This window comes from Pituophis catenifer, unplaced genomic scaffold, assembly GCF_029215685.1.
Source record: "Pituophis catenifer annectens isolate HBS135680 unplaced genomic scaffold, rPitCat1.0.hap2 SCAF_2, whole genome shotgun sequence".
Classification (NCBI taxonomy): Eukaryota; Metazoa; Chordata; class Lepidosauria; order Squamata; family Colubridae; genus Pituophis; species Pituophis catenifer.
The window spans coordinates 158144423-158166466 of NW_027256882.1; the positions used below are offsets into that span (position 1 = coordinate 158144423).

The window sequence follows — 22044 nt, forward strand, 5'->3', positions numbered from 1 at the left end:
TTGTTTGACCCCCAAAGGGGTCCCGACCCACAGGTTGAGAACCACTGATCTATAGGGAGGCTGTGTCCCAAGAGATCAAAGCACTAGTTTGTCATCCCTTTGATGCATGTAGAATAGGGGTGGGATCATTACTATCATTGTGACTGTTTTGACTCCCTTTTTTAGGTATCTGTAGACTACAGGAAGTGAGGGACGGACTTGGAGTAGGAGGAATCTCAGAAAGTCAGATGTTTGGCAGTATTATTAAGGAGGTAGGAGAAAGGTAGACAGGATTTTTTAATACTTGGGTTACAACATGTACACAATAGGTAAGTTCTAGTCAATAAACCCGGAGGTGAGTGGGCTGAATTTGTGTGTGCTAGGAACCCAGAGCTGGGAAAATTCTGAGTCAGAATGTGAAGTTTGAGTTCAAAGGAGTGCTTTGAATTTTGCTGCTCAAGCCGCAACTTCTGCTTAGCTTTTGGTTAAAATAATTAGATATTAAGTGAAACGATTGCTTTGAAATTGGCTATAACGGCATCCATTTTGAATGAACATTCCTCATAGCAACTATTTTCAGAGGTAGCTCACAGCGGGTAGAGTTCCAACTACGACTGTTGGGGTTTTAGGTTAGTGCTTAGAAGGGAAGAAGAGCTGGATGAGAATCCAGCAGTTAAAGGGATTTGTAATTCAACAGAAGACATATTTTTATACTCCCCTTGAACAGCCAGATCTGCAACAAGAGATTTCAGGATTTTGCTAGATGATCATGAAAGAGGGTCTATTTCTGAGGAATTCAAATCTGAACTAAAGTATACAGTACCTTTGTTGTATCAACACTGAACAATTGCACACTACGTAGTCTTGTTGATCCAGAGAATAAAAGCCAAGCTGTTACTGAATATGCTCTCATGGAAGTCATGGCAGTTAACAATTTATAATTTATACCATTTATAAGCTCTGCTTATATGATAGCTACCCAAATGAGATGTGAAATATTTTTTTTGTCAGTACACACAGGCTGTTTATCCCACAAATGAAATCCAGCGAAACATCGACTTGACTAACCTTCAAACTAAAATAATATAAACTATCCCAATCCATAATTTAATTTTATAGTTTCTTCAATTCTTAGTTTAAATTACAGTTAAAGGTTTGTTGCCTAACCTGCTGGTGCTGAAATGGAAGGACGTTTGTCCAGGCTAGGAACTTATTTGCCAGCTTGTCAAGCAGAGAGATGACTTGTGCCAACTCTACATTCAAGATTGACTATGAAAACATATCCAGCTGAAAAGACAGGATTCCCCCCTTGATTTCCAAGTAATTTTATTCCAAATACCTTCGTCTGACCTCCATAAAATGCACATAAGATTACAGCTTAACTGAAAACACCAAAAACATTAACCAAAATATGGAACTGGGAACAGCATATAACAAGATCTTGGGGCAGAGTGCATTGAAACACACATTTAGAAATGCTTCTCTGTTCAGAATTAGAGTCTATATTCAATATTCTTCTGTAAATTCTTGTGCGTCAAACTGCAGTCACATATGCTCATTTTAAAAAATAAGAATTGCATAAATCATGTGTGAAATGCAGAAGCTCAACATTTTAAGGGATGACCGTTTTTATTTTAATCAAATTACAACACTTTTTTTAAATTGCTGTCAGTATTCAAAACTTACAAGTCCAATTTTGTTTAAGGGGAATCATTTGGGAATATTAATTTTTCCCCGCCTTCCAACAGCTTGAACAATCCTATATTATTATCCCAAACTTGAAATAAAAGTACTTCATTCCAACAAATAGTAAGAATACATGAAGTTACAGCCAGCCAGACAGTTGACAGTCATGAGAGTCTTCAACAGTTTATTAGAAATAATGTAGACATTAAAAAATCCCCACTGCTTTGAACACAAATTGAGGTTTTCAGGCTTATAAGCTGGTCAAAAAAACAAAAGATCCAATAGTGTATTAACATTTTGTCACTCGCTTTCATACCAACAGTGCAAATACAATTTGGTCTAAATGTACAGATTGATAAGCAACAATGTACAGGCTCCCATCTCCATCGCAAGAGATTTGTGAGCTCTGAGGATCAAACAACCAAGTGTACACGCTTCACCCATTTTAAATTTTAAAGGGGTCGCTAGTTTTAGCTAGGATATCTTGAACACTAACTAGTGATTAAATACAACAAAGTGAAAAGCATTAAACATTAGTGGAACATACCCTGAAGACACCCCTGGAGGTACAGTATTTTACCAACTTAAATTTCAAAAGCCAATTAGAACATTGCTTCAGCCAATTTTGTTCCAGCTACAAAATCGGAAACTTGAGTTGTCTGCAGTCCACAATGTAAGAGGGAAAAGTATACATTTACCACTTCATGTAAATTGAGTTTACCCATTGTGACATTTTACAATGAGGCAAAGAGACCTTATAAACCCTTTTATTGCAACTGATTTGACTGCCTATACCTCAGATATTTGTGTGATTGGGTTTTTGTTGTTCCTTTTTTGGAAGTCTGGAAAACTTTCATGCTAACATTATTGCCTCATGTAGCTTAAGACTGCCCTGAACAATGGTATGCACCAATCAATGAAGCTGCTTAAAACGGGTTGAAGATGAATTAAAGGATGCATTTTCTGTCTTTAGAGCTATCAACTCAGGAATTCTTATCTCAATTATGAAATGTTGTGATGAAGTCTTTCCCCAAACCCCAACATTTGTCAGTTTTTTATTCCAGGTCTGGCATTTCTAAAGGAAAAAGAGAAAAAGATATGGGTTGTGGCTTATAGCAATAGCCTAATTATTGTCAAGAAAAACATCTATAACTTTCAACCTCCAAAAATATGACAATATACCATTTCTAGTTAAGCTAGAATACACAAGGTTTGATAGCTTTCACAGAATATGTCCCGTTGCATACAGTTAATCCTCAACTGGTGTTTGGTCATTTAGCAACTGTTTGAAGTTTCAATGGACCCCAAAAAAGGGATTTATGAGCCAGAATCAACATTTCGATGTCCACCCCATGATCACATGACTGCATTATGGATGCCCAGCCCACTTTTGTGGCCATTTACTTCATTTTCCAGCAAAAGCCACCCTACAGTGAAGAATGAGTTCATGAAACAACTGTGCTATTTGCTTAACAACTGTTGCATTCTCTTAATGACTGCTGCAAAAAAGGTTGTAAAATCAGCCAGTCACATGACCCACTTCATGACCATCAACATTTCTGACTGAAATTGTGAATTCAATTATAGTCATAAGTCAATGACTAATCATATCCTTTCCCAAATGTGCTAAGGTCTGGATATATAATGGCAATTTCCCACTATGTTTTACATTTTCCAATTACAGTGCAAGACACACTAATCCTTTCCTATTCCTCCAGAATTATTATTCCACAGGACTGGGGGCCAGGGAAGAATAGATTGGTTTGCAAATACAAGAGAGGTTACCTAAACACCAAAGGCAGTCTTTATAGGCCCTTGTAGATTTTACATGGGCAATATATTTATAATTCCAACAAACTCAAAATGTTTATTACACTGATGGGTAATGCATAATAGTTTATGATATCACCTCTGCTAAACCACAACTTGAAAAAAGAAAGCCAATCCCACATTAAATATTGGGGGAGGAGCAGTTAGCTGTGAAAAGAGAATTCTACCATTTGGATACTAGTGAGTATTGTCAGGTTATAAGGAAAGGAACTCACTAAACATATAAATAAAGAAGGAAAAAATATAGGTGGTAAAAGAGATTCAATTCTAAACATAATAGTCTAACCTGGTAGATGTACTGATATCCACTCAAACCCTATATAAGGTACCTTAGTGAGCAAGGGTGATGTAGAATGTAAGCCTCAAGTACTACCTCTGCCCATGAAGTGTCAACAGACAGAGGAAAACTGAAAATAACTGTTTGCAGCACTAAAGGATTTGTAACCAAGTAGACCTCAGCAATAAAAATTATTTCCATGCTACCTAGAGTCATTTTATCAGTGAGATCAGCAGCATAGAAATTTAATAAACAGGAATAAAAAGAAATATGTTAAAAACCAATTAATGTTTTCTTACTAAAACAGATTTCCTGCTAGGCCTCAACTTTCATGCTTAAAATTACTGGCTCCTGGATCAGTGGTGAATGAGGAATTCAAAACTACAGTGATAAACCAACCAAAAACATATTACTTTTGAGCTCATTTGCCATTATTTGGTTTCCAAAATATTGGTCATTAATCTATAAAGCCCTGAACAACTTGGGATTTCATTTCCCAAAGTGGCCTTCTCCAATCTAATGTACTCTAAATCCTATCACCTGCTGAAATTTATAGGAGTGTGGAATCACTAACCCATGTGCAAAATCTATCCCAATGGTTGACTGATGATTTAAAATAGGTTAGAAAAAGTACTTGATACATAAGTTGCCTTATATACAGTGGATATTAAAAGTTTACATATCCACTAAAATGCCAATTTTTGAGATGTAAAAAAATCAGACTAAAAATCAGACATTTCAGCATTTTCCTACCTTTAATCTGGCATATAAACTGAACAATTAATAGAATATATAAGCTCGTGATGGCAAACTTATGGCACACGTGCCAGGTGGCACGCAGCGCCGTCTCTGATGGCACATGAGCCATTGCCCCAGTTCCGCTCTGTCGCACGTGCACAGCGCCACCCAGCTAGTCTTTGGGTCTCTGCCACACATGCGCGAGGGCCGGGACCCATGTGGGGGGCTGCGCGCACATTGTATTTTGGGGGGTCAGGTGTAGCCATCACTGATATAAGCAATACAAGCACATAAGCTGTACTTAAATCTTTTAAGGGGAAAAATAACATTAAAAATGAACAATAATGTACTTGCGTAAGTGTGCATACTCTTAAACTAATACTCTGTGGAAGCGCTTTTGATTTTATGATAGCACTCAGTCTTCTGGAGTAATAACTTATCACCACAGTACATCTTGCCCTAGGAATCTTTGCCCACTCTTCCTTGTAAAAGTGCTCTAAATCTATCAGATTGCAAGGGCATCTCTTGGGCACAGCCCTCTTCAGGTCACCCCACAGATTTTCAACTGGATTCAGGTGTGCCATTCCAAAACATCTTCTGGTGAAACCATTCTTTTGTTGATTTGGAGGTGCTTTGGAACACTGTTGTGCTGAAAGGTGAAACCCCTCTTCATTTTAGTAGAGGCCTGATGTTTTGTGTTGAAATTGACCGATATTTATAACTGTTCATAATTCCCTCCACTCTGACTACAACCCCAATTCCAGCTGAAGAAAAGTAGCCCCAAAGCATAATGCTGCCACCACCATGGTTCACTGTGGGTAATTAGATGATGTGCAGTGTTGTTTTTACACAAAACATCCTTTTTGGAGTTCTGGCCCAAAAATTCAATCTTGGCCTTATTGGATCATAGCATATTTTCCCACATGCTTTAGTTATTTGATGTAGGGTTAGGGCTAGGGTTTGCAAAATGTACTCAGGCTTGGATGTTTTTCTTTGTTTGAAAAAGGCCACCCAACCTAAAAGCCCAGATATATGAAGAATACAAGAGATTTCTGTCACATGTAGTGCACAATCACTACTTGTTACAGCTCCTTTAATGTTGCTGTAGGCCTCTTGAACTAGTTTTCTTCTTGCTTTTTCATAAATTTTGGAGGAATATCCAATTCTTGGTAATGTCACTGTTGTGCTAGATTTTCTCTCCTTGATGACTGTCTTCACTGTGTTTCCTGGCCTTGGAAATTTTTTTGTACTCTTTTCCTGACTAATACCTTCCAACAAGGAGATCCCTGAGGCAACTGAGTAAATGTCAGAATAATCCTACTAAAACAGCTGAACTTTATATGGGCTTGATCAGAGTCACTTCAATTGATGGCAGGTGTCTACTGATTACTATTTAATATCAGTTTGATTGTGATTGGTTAATTATGAACACAGACATAGCCCTACGCAACCATGTTATTGTATGCTTTTATTGTCATTTTTCCCCCTAAAAGGAAATTTGTTTTGCAATTGAATTGTACCACTTCTAAAGGTGGAAAAATTCTGAAATGATTTATCTTGGTCTGATTGTTTTTTTACAATTCAAAAACCTGACATTTAACGTGTGTGTAAACTTTTTATATTCACTGTACAAAGAACTTTTTAAAAAATAAAATTACCTACAACAGCAACATTAATTAACTATCCTTGATTGAAATAAAGGATGAGGTATGGGAGAAGCAAACCAGTAAATATTAACAAGTTCCCAGTATTTTCTTAATTTTACTAGAAGTAGAATACAGTAACTGAATGTCTTAAAGCAATCAACTTACTTTCATCATCACTATCTGGTGAATCCTGTAACAAAAAGAGACAAAGTTAACAAGTAAATTCAATGTACTGCTTTAAAAAGCCATATAGCAGTAGATATAAAAAATTATTCTGTGGCCTCCGTAAAAAAGCATTTTTAACATCAAATTTAATATTGCAAAATGTGCAAGTATCACTTTTGTTCCAAATTAAGTTCATGTAGGCATTTCCAAAAGAAGTTTCTAGTATGATGTCCACAGAAATTCCTATACACGTTTACATGGTGTTATCAACAATCATGGTTAATACTTCAGGTGAAATATGTCTTATAGAAAGCTACTCACATCATCTGCTCCATCTACTTCTGGCAAATCTACATCTTCATCACCACCCATGTTGTTCATCATCTAATTACAAAAGCAATATAATATTCAGTAAGGTTTCAGATTGTTGTTTTGGAACTGAGCAACCTAAAGCATGGGTGTCAAACCCGCCGCGTCACATTGCTGTCATGTGACATTTCACGATGTTTTTCCCCTTCGTGGAGCTGGGGAAGGTGTGGCCTGCGTGTGACCCATCCGGCCCGTGGGCTGCCATCCGGCCCGTGGGCTGCCAGTTCGACACACCTGACCTAAAGGAAGTTTTACTCCTTTTTATACCAAGAATTAAACTTTACCATCAATAATAGTGCTTAGTACCTATTAAGCCATCCTAAAGCATTGAAACCCTTTTCAGGTTCCAATCAATATCACAGAATCTCTCATGATCATATACATAAATGATTAAAATATCTCTTAAATAAAAATGAAATCATGTGAAACTGACATTCTTATGTGAAATTTCATGAGATCACTTCAGCCCTTTTTAAAAAAACAACATTCTGTGTTACAAATATATAAATGTTCTGCAACAGCATTATAATCAAGGACTCATTGAGGCCATGTTGTCAGCATTATTCTTATATAAAATATTCAACTTACTTCAGAAAAGCGATCAAAATTGGACATATCTTCATCAGAATCATCTTCCCAATCTTTCCAGTTGTTAAAATCCACACTAAGCCAATTGAGCTATGGATATAGAAAGTAAACATTTAAATTCAGGTTCTTTGTAATCAAGTGAGCATGTTAAATAATGTGAAAAGTTTAGGAACCTTCAAATGGAAAAATGCTTATTTGCTTCTCTTCTACTGGTAAGTTTTCCATCCTTAGGAAAACTAAGAGGAAAAGGAAACAAAATCACCTCCTCTCCACTTTGCTTATTAGAGCAAGCCTATATATCACCAATGACATAGAAGTCTTCTCTTCATTAATGCCTTTGCCATTGTATTGTAATTCCTTAGTATTTATAATTTCAATCTGATTATGAGAAAAGCAGTTTTAATAGGCCTGCCTCAACATTTATACTTACAAATATGTTCAACAAGTAAGGAAAGGAAGAATTAGACCAAAGACCACCCAATCTCTTTGTTAGAGAATGAATGTTGAATATGCACCATGGAACATGCAAGAAATGAGTTTGCACATGTGACTGCTTATAAAAGACATGGAATAAACACATATAGGACAGTTGTACAGTAACTGATAAATGTTCTAATCTCGAAACAACTGTTTCAAATGTTCTGAGTTTCAAACAAAGCACAGGAGTTTCATATATTGTGTTGTGATTTATTTCCAGGCAGGTAATATTTTATATTCAAACACAAAGACATACACGTTAAGGTTGTGTAAATGCAAAGCTTTGGACTGGTTGATTTGTTGAGCTTTGTTTCTTTTTATCTTATTGATGCTGTGCTTCAGGTTGCATTGTTGGTTTAAACTGGTTTGTTCTACTAGGCAGGCTTTACTCTATGTATATTTCCATGTCCTTTTTGTAATTTCTAAAATGCTTTTAAATATATCCAAGACTGAAGAATATCACTGTGGAATTGTCATTAGGCAAGTTCTCCTTTTAGCCTGTATTGAGCTTATGTAGTTTACTTTCCACTGACTCAGTTCTATATTACTACTTTTTTCAAAATGTGTTAGGCTGGCTGATTTAGAGCTTGGGACAGGTACTTATTATTGCATTGTACAATATAGGTAGTCCCCAATGAACGACCACAACTGAGCCCAAAATTTCTGTTGCTAAATAAGACATTTGTTAATATGCTAAATGAGACATTTGTTAATGACATTTGCCCCATTTTATGACCTATCTTGCCACAGATGTTAAGTATATCAATGTAGTTGTTGATTCACACGGTTAAGTGAATCTGACTTCCCCATTGATTTTGCTGGTCAGAAGGTGTCAAAAGATGAACACATGAACCTGGGACACTGCAACTATCATAAATATGAGTCAGTTGCCAAGCTCTAAATTTTGATCACATGACCATAGGGATGCTGTAGCGGTCATAAGTCGCTTTTTCCAGTATTGTAACTTTGAACAGCCACCAAATAAACTGTTGTAAATTGAGGACTACCTGTATATTAATGGAATATATAGAGGATTTCAATAAGCACACCTGCACTGTAAACTAAAAATTATTTTTAAAACAATAAAAAGTCATAACAAAGGCTATCATTTTATTAGCTGGGTGGTTTCTTTAGTTTTTCCTTCCTGGGGCAATGGAAATATATTATTATTTGAATTAAATGCTAAATGAAATAATGCCGAGATTAGTTCTCTTTGACCTATGTTAATGCATTTGCCAAGATTCTAGGTATTTAATTTAAGGAAGAAACTGCTGAAAACGGGATAACAAGCATGGGTTTTTAAAAATAATAAATCCAGGATGTTGAAGGATTTTAAATTTTGAAGCTTAGCTATTCTTTTCAAGCTCAATTAAAATATATTTCTATTTGATACATATCCCAACATGTAGGGCTGAGTATTCAAAAAATGCAAAGTGTGTTTAGAAGGAGGGCTTGTTTTAATAGAGTGGTACAAAATGGTACAGTGAAACAGTTTTTACCTTAGCTTTCTCTTTTGTTAACCGTGGCCATGACTGGCCAGATTCTCCTTTTCGTAAACAACATAAAACAGATCTGTCTGTTCTTTTATGCTTGGATTCCTAAAAAAAATTAAAAAGTTCCTTTATAATCAATGTATGTCTAGTTCTTATAACATGAGATAGAGTAAAACTATTCCTAGGTTATACTATAAAGAAATCAGATTTACCCAATTAAATGGCCTCCCACCACATATTGTTTTTTTATATAATTTGCCATTACATGGTTTTTTTGAATGTAAAAAAATACCATTTTAATACGAAAGTGAATTCAATCACATGGCTCCCAGCCTATAGTATAGTACAATAAAAATGATGCAAATGCATAAACATAATAATACACTATTGAAAATACATAAGATCAAAACTCAATTTCCAATTGTATAGAAGAGCTGCTCTGCTTAAATCCAACCTAATGAATTCCTGAACAGCACAAACTCTTCAATGTATATTACTCAGTGTTAACAGAGACAGCCACTAATAATTCTTTCCCAATAAAATAACCATGCAATCTGTAATTAGTCACCATCTCTCTAAGAGGAATGGCAGTAGTTGAGATGTAAAAGAAATACTAAATCAAGTGCATCAGTGAAGGGGTTTCAAACTAAAGTGCCCTGGAAATGAATAGCAGTAAAAAAAAAATCAAATATGTATGCAGAATTCCTTGTGGTAACACAGTTCTAGGAATTTTACAAACAAGCAGGTATATATAATGAGCTTTGTTAAAAATTTGGCATTATACAAATAAATGAGAATAAACAATAAGGATGAGAATTTGGCAGCTTAACTTTTCTACATAATCATAGGCTTGGCTGTCTAAAGTGTTAAAGCAGTGTTTCTGTTAAAACTAAATGTATGATTAAGAAAGGAACTTACGTTTGGATCAATGGAATTATAAAGATCAATTTCATTTAAATGTTTGTAGTTATCATTTCCTCCAAGACAACTGCAAGAAAATAAAAACCAAGTAGTCTCAATATCAACAAAAGAGCCAATGTATTCGTATCAATGCAGTTCATGCTCAGTTTTCAGTGGGAGTGGGCAGCTATAATAAATTTAGTGAAATAAAATGATTTACTTACGTGAATGTAAGTTTGACTTTGTCAAATTTTACATTAACATCTTTACTGTCTTCAACACAAAATTCAATAAAGACGTAATCCCTTCGGTCATACCACTTTGCTGAAGCAGGCTGCCTAAAAATAATTTGAGAATTAGATTAATACCTTTATCCAACAACCATCTGACATACAATAATACAATACAATATTGGTTGCTAATATAACTACTAATTTTTCATTTTCCCTGATTAGTTTTTTAAATACAGCCCTATTGTTTGTTGTTGTTGCTCTATATTTTACATGAAATTAAGACTGCTTACAAATTCTGTTTTAGTTTTGTAGAGTATACAATTATGGCAACTTGCAGTTTGGGACTGGACTAAATTGACTGTCAGTTAGGCCTCCCCTGCAGCTTTGGCTAAATGCAATAAGAGCAATAAAAGGAAGTGTTTTTCCTTTTTAAAAACTGCTTTAAGGTCAAGCATAAAAGTAGGCCAAAATCTATGGATGTATTTGAACAATTTGCAGTTGATCCCTCTCAGTCAAACTATTAAAATACAGAAACTGGAATTCTGTAGATGAGAATATTAATACTGAAACCAGAAAAAAGACAGTTTGTTCATTAACCAGAAGCTTGTCTACTGCATCCTCCATTCTTCTTTTGTCTCTAGACTGTTGAATATTGGGACTTGCATTAAAACAGCAACCCCCAACCTTTTTGAAGCCAAGGAATGGTTCTGTGGAGGGCATTTTTTCTGTAGACCAGGGGAGCGTGGTTTCACACATTGCCTAGATCCTGAGGGTATATGGATGAGGCCCAGTTTCTGGCAGGCTGTGGACTACTGCACTAAAAAATGGAAATTGAAATGAAGACTTCAACTTATCCTTAATTTATAACCATCTACTTTTGCCATATTTATTATAGGTAAAATTTAAATTTCCAAAGTTTGGTAGTTAAATAATCAGTTATCAGGTAGACTTTTTTTGGAGTGGGTGGGGAAGCACCATAATTTTTTATCTAGTTCTGAAGTTACCAGCATATATTTAGGAATCCTATCATTTTTATAGCTAAGTAAAGTATAAGTTAACCATTTCTCAAGTATAAGAAACTTATAACTTTTCTAAATAGAAAAGGAATGAAATTGAGAGGGAGGGAGGGAGGGAGGGAGAGACACACAGAGACAGATTACTACAGATATTCTTATAATGCTAGGAATATAAATATATATGTATCTTCTAAATCCTGACAAATTGAAAGTTATTTAGAAGATACAAGAATCTATAGCCAATTTATACTAAGTGGCACACAGCACTTTGTCTTTCTCCAAACGCTAATTCCTAAACTATAGATACGGCAGAATTTTTTCTTATTATAAACATCATATCCAATAAAAGAGAGTACATATAGTTCAGGGTTGAATTGTGAAGTCACTTGGTGCTCTTGGCTCTTGGTTATTTCCTTGCAGATGTTTCATTACCCAATTAGTTAATCATTCTTAGCTTTTTGTTGTCTCTTTTAGAGTCTGTGGATGGGATTTATTCTTATGTGTCTATTGATAGATGAACATACCTCAATGGCTTGATAACTAAACATAAACACTATTCAAAAGATAATATTTAAAAAGCTAAGGCGGAATAAAAAGACCAGAACACAGTATTTACAGCAGACAACACCAGACAATCAAGCAGATATAGAGTATTCTACCACAGGGAAAACCACACTCTTACCAACTGGGCAAGCAACTTTATAGAATCAAGGAGCAAACCCCCCACTCACCAGCACTGATGATGTTACCTAGTGGGGTAATGAAATATAAGAAAACAGCCAAGATCAAAGAGCATCAAAAACTCCACATATCTTCAGATTCCTTATTCAGGGAAACTCCAAGTAAGTGCTATAGAACTACAGCACAATTCTTACTGAGTTAGTTACTGCTAGTGAGAGATGAAGCATTCCTTCACATTTATGCTATTGTGATTCACATTAAGGTAATAAAACCTCTTGGTTCCACAATAAAGCAAATACATGGCGATGATCTGGACAATCCTTGCATTAATGTGCTAGCTCTAAGAACAGCTATGTAAATACTTTTAGGACTGGATTAGTTATGTTCATAAAGGACTTACAATGGGATCCTAAGTTTTACCCAGGAGACCAATTATACAGTCACATACCGTATTTTTCGGAGTATAACATACACTTTTCTCCCCATAAGAGAGGGTGAAAATTTGGGTGCATCTTATACACCGAATGTAGCCCCGCCCACACACTGGCCTCCTGGAAAATGGGGCCGCAGAGGCAGCAATAGGCTATGGCTGTGATAGTGAACCTATGGCACATGCGCCACAGGTGATTTTCAGGCCTTCTGGGCCCACTGGAAGTAGGGAAACAGGCTTGTTTCCTGCCTCCAGAGGGCCTGGGGGTGGTGGGGAAGGCCTGTTTTTTACTCTCCCCAGGCTCCAGAGCCCTCTAGGAGCCTGGGAAGGGCGAAAACGGCCTTCCCCACTCCCCCGGAGGCCAGAAACGACCCATTTGCTGACTTCCGGTCCCACCAGAAGTTGGCAAATGGGCTGTTTCAGGCCTCCGAAGGGCCTCGGGGGTGGGGGTGGGAGGCTATTTTCGCCCTCCCCAGGCTCCTAGAGGGGCTCTGGAGCCTGGAGAAAGCAAAAAAACGGGCCCACCATGCCATCGCATACCAAAAGCGTGGGTGCTCGCGTGCACGCATGGAATTATGGGTGGGGCATACGCGCCCCCTGCTTTTGGCACACGATGGCAAAAAAGTTAGCCATCACTGGCCTATGGCAATCCCTGCAGCCTGAAACAGCTGACCTTCGGGAGGCTGATCCAACTGACAATCAGCTGCTTGTGCTAATCAGGCTGTGCTGAAGCTGAAATTGAAATAGGCTGTTTGCTGCAAGAAGGCAAATTGCTGGGATGAAGAAGATGATTCCCCCCCCCCGTTTTCCTCTCCAAAAAAAGGTAGGTGCGTCTTATAGTCCGGAGCATTTTATACTCCGAAAAATAAGGTACTAAATATAGTGAATAGGAGGCAAATCTATAGAATGTCACAAATTTCTAACATACAACTTCTATTAAACAGTTACTCATGTCACAGCATATAGCTAAGTTTTGTTGCCATGGTCTTGACATAAACAAGACAAAGCCACCACTTCAAGAGAATTGCTGCAATCAAAGCAATAAGCATCAAAAGGCAGTATACAGCTATGCACAATTGCATCCTCTTTTACTGATTATTTTACACCAAGTTGAATACTTCATATTGACTCTGATGTACAATTACTACAAGGACAACCATTACCTTGAGACCAATGGTGCATTTTCTTTTTTAGAAGGATTCTTGAATCTGGAATTTCCATATTTAAAACAAAATCTGTTCAATTCCAGAATGGTCTTCAGATTGTCTTCAAAAAGATGAGGGATTTTTTTTTAAAAAGGCTATTTCGATTGTAGATTTTTTTTTTCAGAATTCTCTGTAATCCACAGAGGTGCAATAATCCAGAATTACTGTAAACTTTTTGCTTAGTGTTCGTAAGAACTGTGTTGCTCAGGTTGCCCAGTCACTTATTTCTTCTCAGTAGGAGGCAAAAACTTTCCATTATGCCTGAATTCTTGCAACTGTTGTGCCCTACAAACTAGACTGAAATTAAATTTGAATTTGACTTCTAATTCCTGGTTTGGGAAGGGTAAAACTAGTTTGCCTCCTCATTAATTTTTTATTGGTTTAGCAGAAAGAACCAAGTAGGGAGAATAGGGAATGGTAGAATTTTCAGCAATTGTGGCTTAATGTTAAATTCAGAGATTTTTGCTACTTTTAAGCATACTCAGAATTGGGACAAATTTGGAAGAACAATGCTACAGTTTTTCAAATATTTAATTCTGTAAGAATTTATATTTTAAAAAATTATACAGTCTATTTGTCCATTTAACCTTACTGTTCTAGTAAAGCCGCACAGAGTCCCTTGGGAGTTGGGCGGCATAGAAATGTGACAAAATAAAGAAATAAAATAAATAAATTTAAAATGTAACCATAATTCTAAAGTTTTATCAATGATTCTCATTTTAATTAGGACTTGTTTTGAAAAAAATGATGTGGAATATATTTAAGCCTTAAAACCATGTTAACATAATTATAAATGGGAAAAATACTTAAGACCTCAAAAAACAACTGGATTGCAAACAGGCATATTTTTATTTTAAATTATTAAGAATTTAAGTCAATTCAAATTGGGCTTAGAGTATCGGTAGGAGTTTTAATGTTTCAGGTTATATAAACTTAATCTTTCAATCAACTGCTACCATCACAGTTAAGCAATTTACTTTCCTTGATTATCAAGTAAACTTTTATCTTTAAGAAATCCTATTGCCTTGTTCATGAATTGTAGTCAACTAGATGCACAATATTATTTCCCCAATACTAAAAGAAGTCAATTCTATCTCAAATGTATTTCAAAAATTACTAAAAATATTTGGCATAACATGTAATTTTCAATAGTACAAAGTACTCCTTCATATTTTGACAAAGATTTATACTCTAAAAGCTGGAGCCTTTCAGATTACAATGGACAATCAGAGTTAGATTAAATATGATGCTCATAAAGTTAAACAATTTCAGTTTTTTGACGTCAGCATCATGCAATTATTGTTTAATTTCCTTTACCCCTTTTCTCACTTAAATTATTTGTGCAATGTATTAGTTTCTGAAATCTGTTATGGCTGAACAGTCAAAGCATATGGATTTTTTTCTCAGTTGTTAGGCCCTGTTGCCATTGTATAGGACCCATATAGCACCCATATTTTCTTATAGATGTATACATGTAGTCCTCGACTTATGATCATAATTGAACCCAAAATTTATGTTGCTAAGACTTTTGTTAAGAGAATTTTGCCCCATTTACGACATTTCTTGCCACATTTGTTAAGTGAATCACTGCAGTTGTCAAGTTAGTAACACAGTTGTAAAATCAATCTGGCTTCCCATTGACAAGCCAAGTGGTTCCCCACTTGGCTTGTCAGGTTGCAAAAGGTGATCACATGACCCATTGTAGTCATCATAAATGAGTCAGTTGCCAAGCGTCTGAATTATGATCACGTGACCATGGGGATGCTGCAATGTTTGTTAAGTGTGAAAAATGATTATGTCACTTTTTTATGTCATTGTAACTTTGAACACCCACTAAACAAACTGTTGTTAAATCAAGGACTACCTGTACTGCAAGAAGATCATTAATAGCAAGGGTTTTTTTTCTGAAAGCTTATCTAACACTACTGATATTCTTCAGTGAAGGGACTTTCCAAAATGGTTCAAAATAACTTTCTTATATGAAGTATTTTTAAGCACTCAAATGAGATTTAAAAATGCAAAACAATCAAACCCACTCTAGATATTGATGTACATTGCAAAAATAGAATTTGATATATTAACCAAGTACCAGAAATGTACGTGCTGCTATTCAATTCAAATTCAACAACATTGTGCCAGAAAGGAATTATTTTGATTTATGCTTTACATAGTTTAGGAAACAGTTTACCTATTGTCTCCTCAAGATTTAATTTAACAAATCTAACCACAAAATAACAAAAATAAAAAAATAAAAAAATACTGAGTTCATTTCCTGGACTTTAAAGCACCAGACTGTATATAGCTAAGATGCTTCGACTTGCATTCAGTAGGGTTAACAATACTAGATGATCTTTGAAATTATCCTTACAACAAGGACACAATTTTTGCTTGGAATAAAATAGAAAATAAAATCTGGTCAGTAGAAATTCAGTTACAGGAAGATTTCAACAAACTACCAAGCAACAATCTTATATAAAAACAAATGGCAAGAAATAGGTGTCATCAATACTTAAACCTCAAAGAAGTGAATAGTTACTTTTCACCCTGTTTTAAGAACAATACTTTAAATTTAAGAACTGTTAAGGATTACTGAAATATACTAATTTCGTCCTAATGTCATACTTTCAACTTCTTATATAATGACAAAACTATTGTTTTATAAGGTACTAAATTCTCATCATCCTAAATTCTCATTTGAATTGCTATATACAAGGTTACTATTTCATTCTGGAATACCTAGCAGCAAATACTGTTAACTGTAATTCAATACAACAGTAAATCTTAAAGTTGTGATGCATGTGAATTAGGGAAGGGAATGTGGAAACCACAGCATGTTCCATTTTCCTTACTACCTATGCATTCCCAACTTTTGACACATTTAACATTGGGACGTTATTTTGTACAGAAACTCCGTTCTTAAAGCCACAAGTTGGTACAACCCTGTAGGAGCATCCTATTTCTAAACTATGTTCCTAACAGCATTATATGACAGCAGCTAATGATTTAATGTGTTTTCCATTAAAGACTCCAGATCCCTATAAAAAGTCCTACATAGGACTTAGTTGTTGGTACTTTCAATTATCAATTATGGCAGTAGTTTGTCTTTAAGAGAGGTTTTAAGTGTGTAAGCATAACTAATATAAAACTTATGTATGGGCTGCAAAATTAGCCCCAAATGAATAGTTCATCTCTTGATATGGTGAATATGTAATTTATCTCTGCATCTAAATCACACAAACCATAGTTTACTTTACATCTTACCCCTAAAACATGAAGATCACAATTTGAAAATGGCTTCCAGTTCTATTTGAAGACAAGGCTTATACAGTTTATACAGAATGACTCAAATATACCATGGACTAGTTTATCAAACCAGAAAGTGAATAATGCACAACCCTTTTCAACTTGGCCACCCTTGAACTTCGATTTCCAGAAGTCCTATTTCAGCATGGATATTACTAAGAATTCTGAGAGCTGAAATTCACACTTGAGGATAACTGAATCAAAACATTTTCAGGGAGGAGATAGGAGGAGTATATCAGCTTGCAGACACAAATGTATAAACAATACAGATAATCTTTGATTTACGACAACAACTGACCTCAAACTTTGTTACTAAGTGAAATATTTGTTAAGTGAAGTGTGCCCCATTTTACTATGTTTCTTGCCACAGTTGTTAAATGAATCACTGCAGTTGTTAGTAACATGATTGTTAAGAGAATCTGGCTTCCCAATTGACTTTATCAGATGATCATAAAAGATCACATGACCCCAGGACACTGCAAGTGTCATAAATATGAGTCAGTTGCCAATGGTCATAAGTCACTTTTTTCAGAGCAGTTGTAACTTCAAATGGTCACTAAATGAACTGTTGTAAGTCAAGGACTAACTGTAGTGAGCACCATGTGGCTGTACATCCTGTTTTCACCAGAGATCAATAAAATTTCTTATATTAACCTTATTATTTGAGAGTGATACAAATAACAAACGGCCATGACCACTACCAATTGTACTAAGCCAAAATGCTTCAATCTTTTAAATATTCCAGGTACAATTTCAGAACCATCTCAAAACAGTATGTTTAATTGCATATTACACCTGCACAGCAAGCAGCATTTTGCATTTGTCAGTATAAATTTACTTTGTCAAATGTCATTCTCAAAAAACTTTGACTTGATTGAGCTGAACTTCATTCCACAATCAAGCAATAGCAATATATTCTAAATATAAAAATCTTCACTCCCTCCCCTCAAAAAAGTATTCAGCCCCAAAACATGTGCCAATAATGATATTTAAAGAAGACATTTCTAAATGTTCCTAAACCATTAATGCAGAGAAACCACTCTTTTCATACTAGTTTGGATAACAAGCAAACAAGGGAGCAGTCCAATGTGGAGTTTTAATCTGGAGTCTAGCATAATTATTTCTGTTCTTGGTAGAAGTTTTCATCTACACCACACATTCTCTCCTAGAATTTTGCTTCCCTCAACTGTTTTATGCCAAACTGAAATCCACTTTCAGCTTGGACTAAAGCTGCTATTCTATTAGAAACTAAAGAAATTCATTGGAGAGCATTTGGAAGGTGAGGCCTCCCCTCTTACACCTACAGGAAAAATGAAAATGATTATGTGCAAATAATAAGATAGTTATAGCAAACCCTTAGGCAAAATCAAAACTGTAATATAACTTCCAGATATTAAGATTAAATCTTCAGTTATAGCATAATTCTTGTTGACTCCATGAACGTATCTATGTAATTTTCTTAGGAGTATGATACAAATTGTATTTTTCCAGGATTTCTGATTTTCCCATCTAGCATACAATTATGGTATATCTCAGTGGTCCAGTCACCTAGAATCAACACTCAGACACACATATTTAGTACTAATTAGAATCTTTAATATTTAAGATTATTTAATATTTAAGATTTAAGATTTAATAGAATATTAATAGAATTTAGGTTCTATTCTATTTAACTTTGAAATAAAATAAGGTTAACTAGATACCACCAGTAACCTGAGCAAAACATAAATTCTTATATTGGCAAGCCCTCTGAACCTTTCTAAAGAATCTTAAAAGGCTAGGTAGATTTCCATCATCTTATGTCAGAACAAACTGTTTCCAGAGCAACAAAACTCATTCAAAAACGGATTCACAATTTACTTTGAGATTATTGTTACCAGCACTGCAACTCATCCCCAAGTATTCTCATTTGTTATAAATCTACCCATGAGCACTCCAGGCAACAGTAAGTAGGATTTGCCTTTGGTTTTCTCTTTCACTATTGCTCATGGGAGTTCCCCACCACCACCACCACCACCACCAGTACAGTATGTACAAGCACATTCTTCAGCCTGATCTCCATTATTGTTCCTTTTACAAGCCCACAAGTCTTATTCCCATTTTTAAACATATTTCAGTACAGTACAGTAAGGAATACTGTGGGGGAAAAAAAAACCAGTTATGTTCTAACCCATCCCAGTAAACCGCAAGAACTCCACGCTATTTCATTCACATTTTGATCTCCTTGGCTGCATTATTCCCTCCCTTCACAGAAATCTTGTCTCCTGTATGACCTTGTTTCTCTTAGCTTCTAAAATAAAAGCTGCTTTAAAGCTCTCTTCCCTACGTGTAACTCCCCACCCCACCCCACCCTACCTCCCGTTTAGACAAGTAACCATTTTCCTCACAATTTCGCCTGGCACATGCCGTTTAGTTCTCTATACCAGATATTACATAACACAACCAGGTTTTAGTTCGCCACCTCCCCAAGGATTTTGACCGCTCCGGCAAGAACCACCTTAGTCGGTAATTTCGATACCGATTAAAGGAAAGGGAAAAGAGAAAAGAGAAGGTCGGTTTAAGTTGGAGCCTATGACGGTGGCGAGGTCTTCGAGGCTCCGCACGTGCACAGAGGCACTCTTCTCCTACCGATTTAAAGAAGCAACGCCCGGGTAACAGAAGGAAGAATGGGGGGGGGAGGAGGGGAAACCCGCCCCACACGCCAGAGCAAACCCCGCGTTAGGCCGCCTTTCTCTCACCGCTCCATCATTAAATACTACCGTCCACACACCCGCTCCTCTACCAGATCTAGGCTCAATAAAAGGCACGGGCGGGTCTCTGAGGGAAAGATTTTCGCCATTTCCAGATAATACACATTCATCCATCCGGCTGCCACACGCCAAGGGACCATCCGAAGCCACTTCGACCGTTCCCGGCCCGCCTCACTCACTCACATGGCGAGCGATGTTAGCAGCGACGGCGGCTCCTACTCGTGCTCTTTCCTCTTTCTCCGTCTCTCCAAAGGGCTCGGGCCTGAAAAAACGAAGGCGGGACTGAAGGTCTCCCGGCTAGGACGAGGTGGTGGCAGGGTGGCGATGGGAGCGGCGGCGACGGTAGGAGCGGCGGCGTCTCGTCCTCGGGGCTGAAAGGCCTGTTACCCACAATGCCGCGCGTGCGCGCGCTCTCTCTCGCTCTCTCGCTTCTCCAGCAACGGCGGCTTCCAGGCAGCTGGTGACGCAGCAAAATACTCACCCCCCCCCCGCCCCACAACCACCATCCCTTTCAGTCATGTTAAAGTGCGCATGCGCACTACTCGCCACCACCTTGCCGCTTCGTCGTCCTCAACGGCGCGCTTACCAAAAGCCGCCGGATGTTTTCTTCCGCGCATGCACGTTCTCCCCCCCACCACCACATACACACCTTCCCAGTACGCATGCGCAACGCTGTCCTTCGCGCACATTCTCTTGCACGGCCCGCCGTCACAATTCAGATAGTGACGCATGCGCGTTTTTAACTTTCGCGCATGTTCTCGTTTTTTCTGGACCTTCTAGGCTAGGGTGGGTTTGACCCCTATTTTTAGCGCATGCGCGGAAGATAAAGGTTTACAGTTATAGTTGCCAGGCCACCGCTGGTTGGCTTAGGGTTGGCAAGGGTGATATACTTGCTTGGTTTGATTTAGGCCGCTCTATTATAAAATGTTGCGATTTAATTTCAGAATCATTGAGCTGTACGTGAGAGAAACTCTGATTCCCAAAGCACATGATTAAACTTGTGCCACTTGAAAAATCCTGAGTTCATGATATTGTATAAGCGCACAGAAAAAGAATCCTATTGTACATGTCAGAAAGTGAGAATAAAGGTGATATAACCATATTTAAACTGCAATTTCTAGACAGCAGCAAAGGGAAAGAGCAAATTATAGCTGCTGCCACACTCAGGTTCTGATTTTTGTAGTTAGGATCTGAGCCCTTCCTGTTTTATAAACCTTTCGGCACAATTTAAGACAGGGCCATAGGGTGGTTTAGCAGATGCGGAGCCCAAAAGTACTGTAGCTAAAAAACCCTAGAACTAAAAGTGCGCACAAGCAAATGTATTGTTTCAGTTTTATTAAATAACTGCAAATTAAGCATACTTCCAAAGCAGTAGGACCAACTGAATAGTATAGAGTTTAATTTGGACCATGAACACAACTGTTGGTCAGAAGCATCTATACTTTTAATTCCAATGAAAAAGTTGATAGGTGCTCGCACACAGCTTCATTTCACCTCATGTTAAACTGCAATTTGGCTTAGCATGAGATGGGGACTCGAGACACTGACTGCAAAACCAGTCACGTGGTAGTCCAGTCATAGTTTTCCATTCAAATGAGACTCCTGAGTTAGTGTGATTGTGGGGAAAGTTACACAATCAGAAATACTTCTCTACATGGTAGGACAGACGAACCCAAACTGCAAAAATCCTGATGGCCAGATGGAAGCAGAGATGCAGAAAATTGTGGCCTGGTTTTTTTATTTATTTATTTATTTATTTTGTAGCTTGCATTTGATAGCCGCCTTGTAGGCTTTATATTGCAGACAGTTCAAAATAATGTGGTATTTGGACATTCAAGGTGAGGGCTAGCAGCAAGACATTGGTCCCAGAAACTATGCCATGGTCCTTCATTCTAGGCTGAGGTGTATATGATTTCATCAAATCCAGTGGCGCAAGTCACATGTTTTTCTGGTAACATAAATGCAGATAGTTTTAGAGCAAATGGATCCTATTTATCAACCACCGCTATAGTGGTTAAATTGAAATATTTTTTTAAAGATCTTTTTATCCAACCTTTTTCAGTTTTTATAAAAAGCTAATTTTTAATACCTTATTTTCCTAGTCATATTCAAACCAATTGAGCCTGAGTGGCGCAGCAGACTAATGCTACTGTTAAAGGTAGTATTTAGCTTCCAGCTGCCTGCAATTACTGCGAGTTCAAATCTCACCAGGCTCAAGGTTGACTCAGCGTTCCATCCTTTCTAAGGTAGGTAAAATGAGGAACCGGTTTGTGGGGGC

At 37.0% G+C, this 22044-nt stretch overlaps 1 protein-coding gene across 1 annotated transcript; it reads right to left on the reverse strand.

Annotated features, from left to right (window-relative positions):
- Positions 1-1288: 1288 nt before the first annotated feature.
- PTGES3 (prostaglandin E synthase 3) lies at positions 1289-20248 on the reverse strand. Its single transcript, XM_070937879.1, has 8 exons — positions 19950-20248; positions 10373-10486; positions 10167-10236; positions 9255-9353; positions 7279-7368; positions 6643-6705; positions 6322-6346; positions 1289-2740 (listed from the first exon to the last, which is right to left on the reverse strand). Coding segments are annotated over exons 1-8 (483 nt in total). The 5' UTR covers positions 19952-20248; the 3' UTR covers positions 1289-2720.
- Between the last annotated feature and the right edge of the window lie 1796 nt (positions 20249-22044).

Bases quoted from the DNA above. Each gene is read 5' to 3' on its own strand.
- PTGES3 (XM_070937879.1), bottom strand. The intron at 10,237-10,372 runs GTAAGTAAATCA...ATTTTCTTGCAG, and splicing joins AAAGTCAAACTTACATTCAC to TTGTCTTGGAGGAAATGATA. The intron at 7,369-9,254 runs GTAAAAACTGTT...CTATATCCATAG, and splicing joins TAACAAAAGAGAAAGCTAAG to CTCAATTGGCTTAGTGTGGA.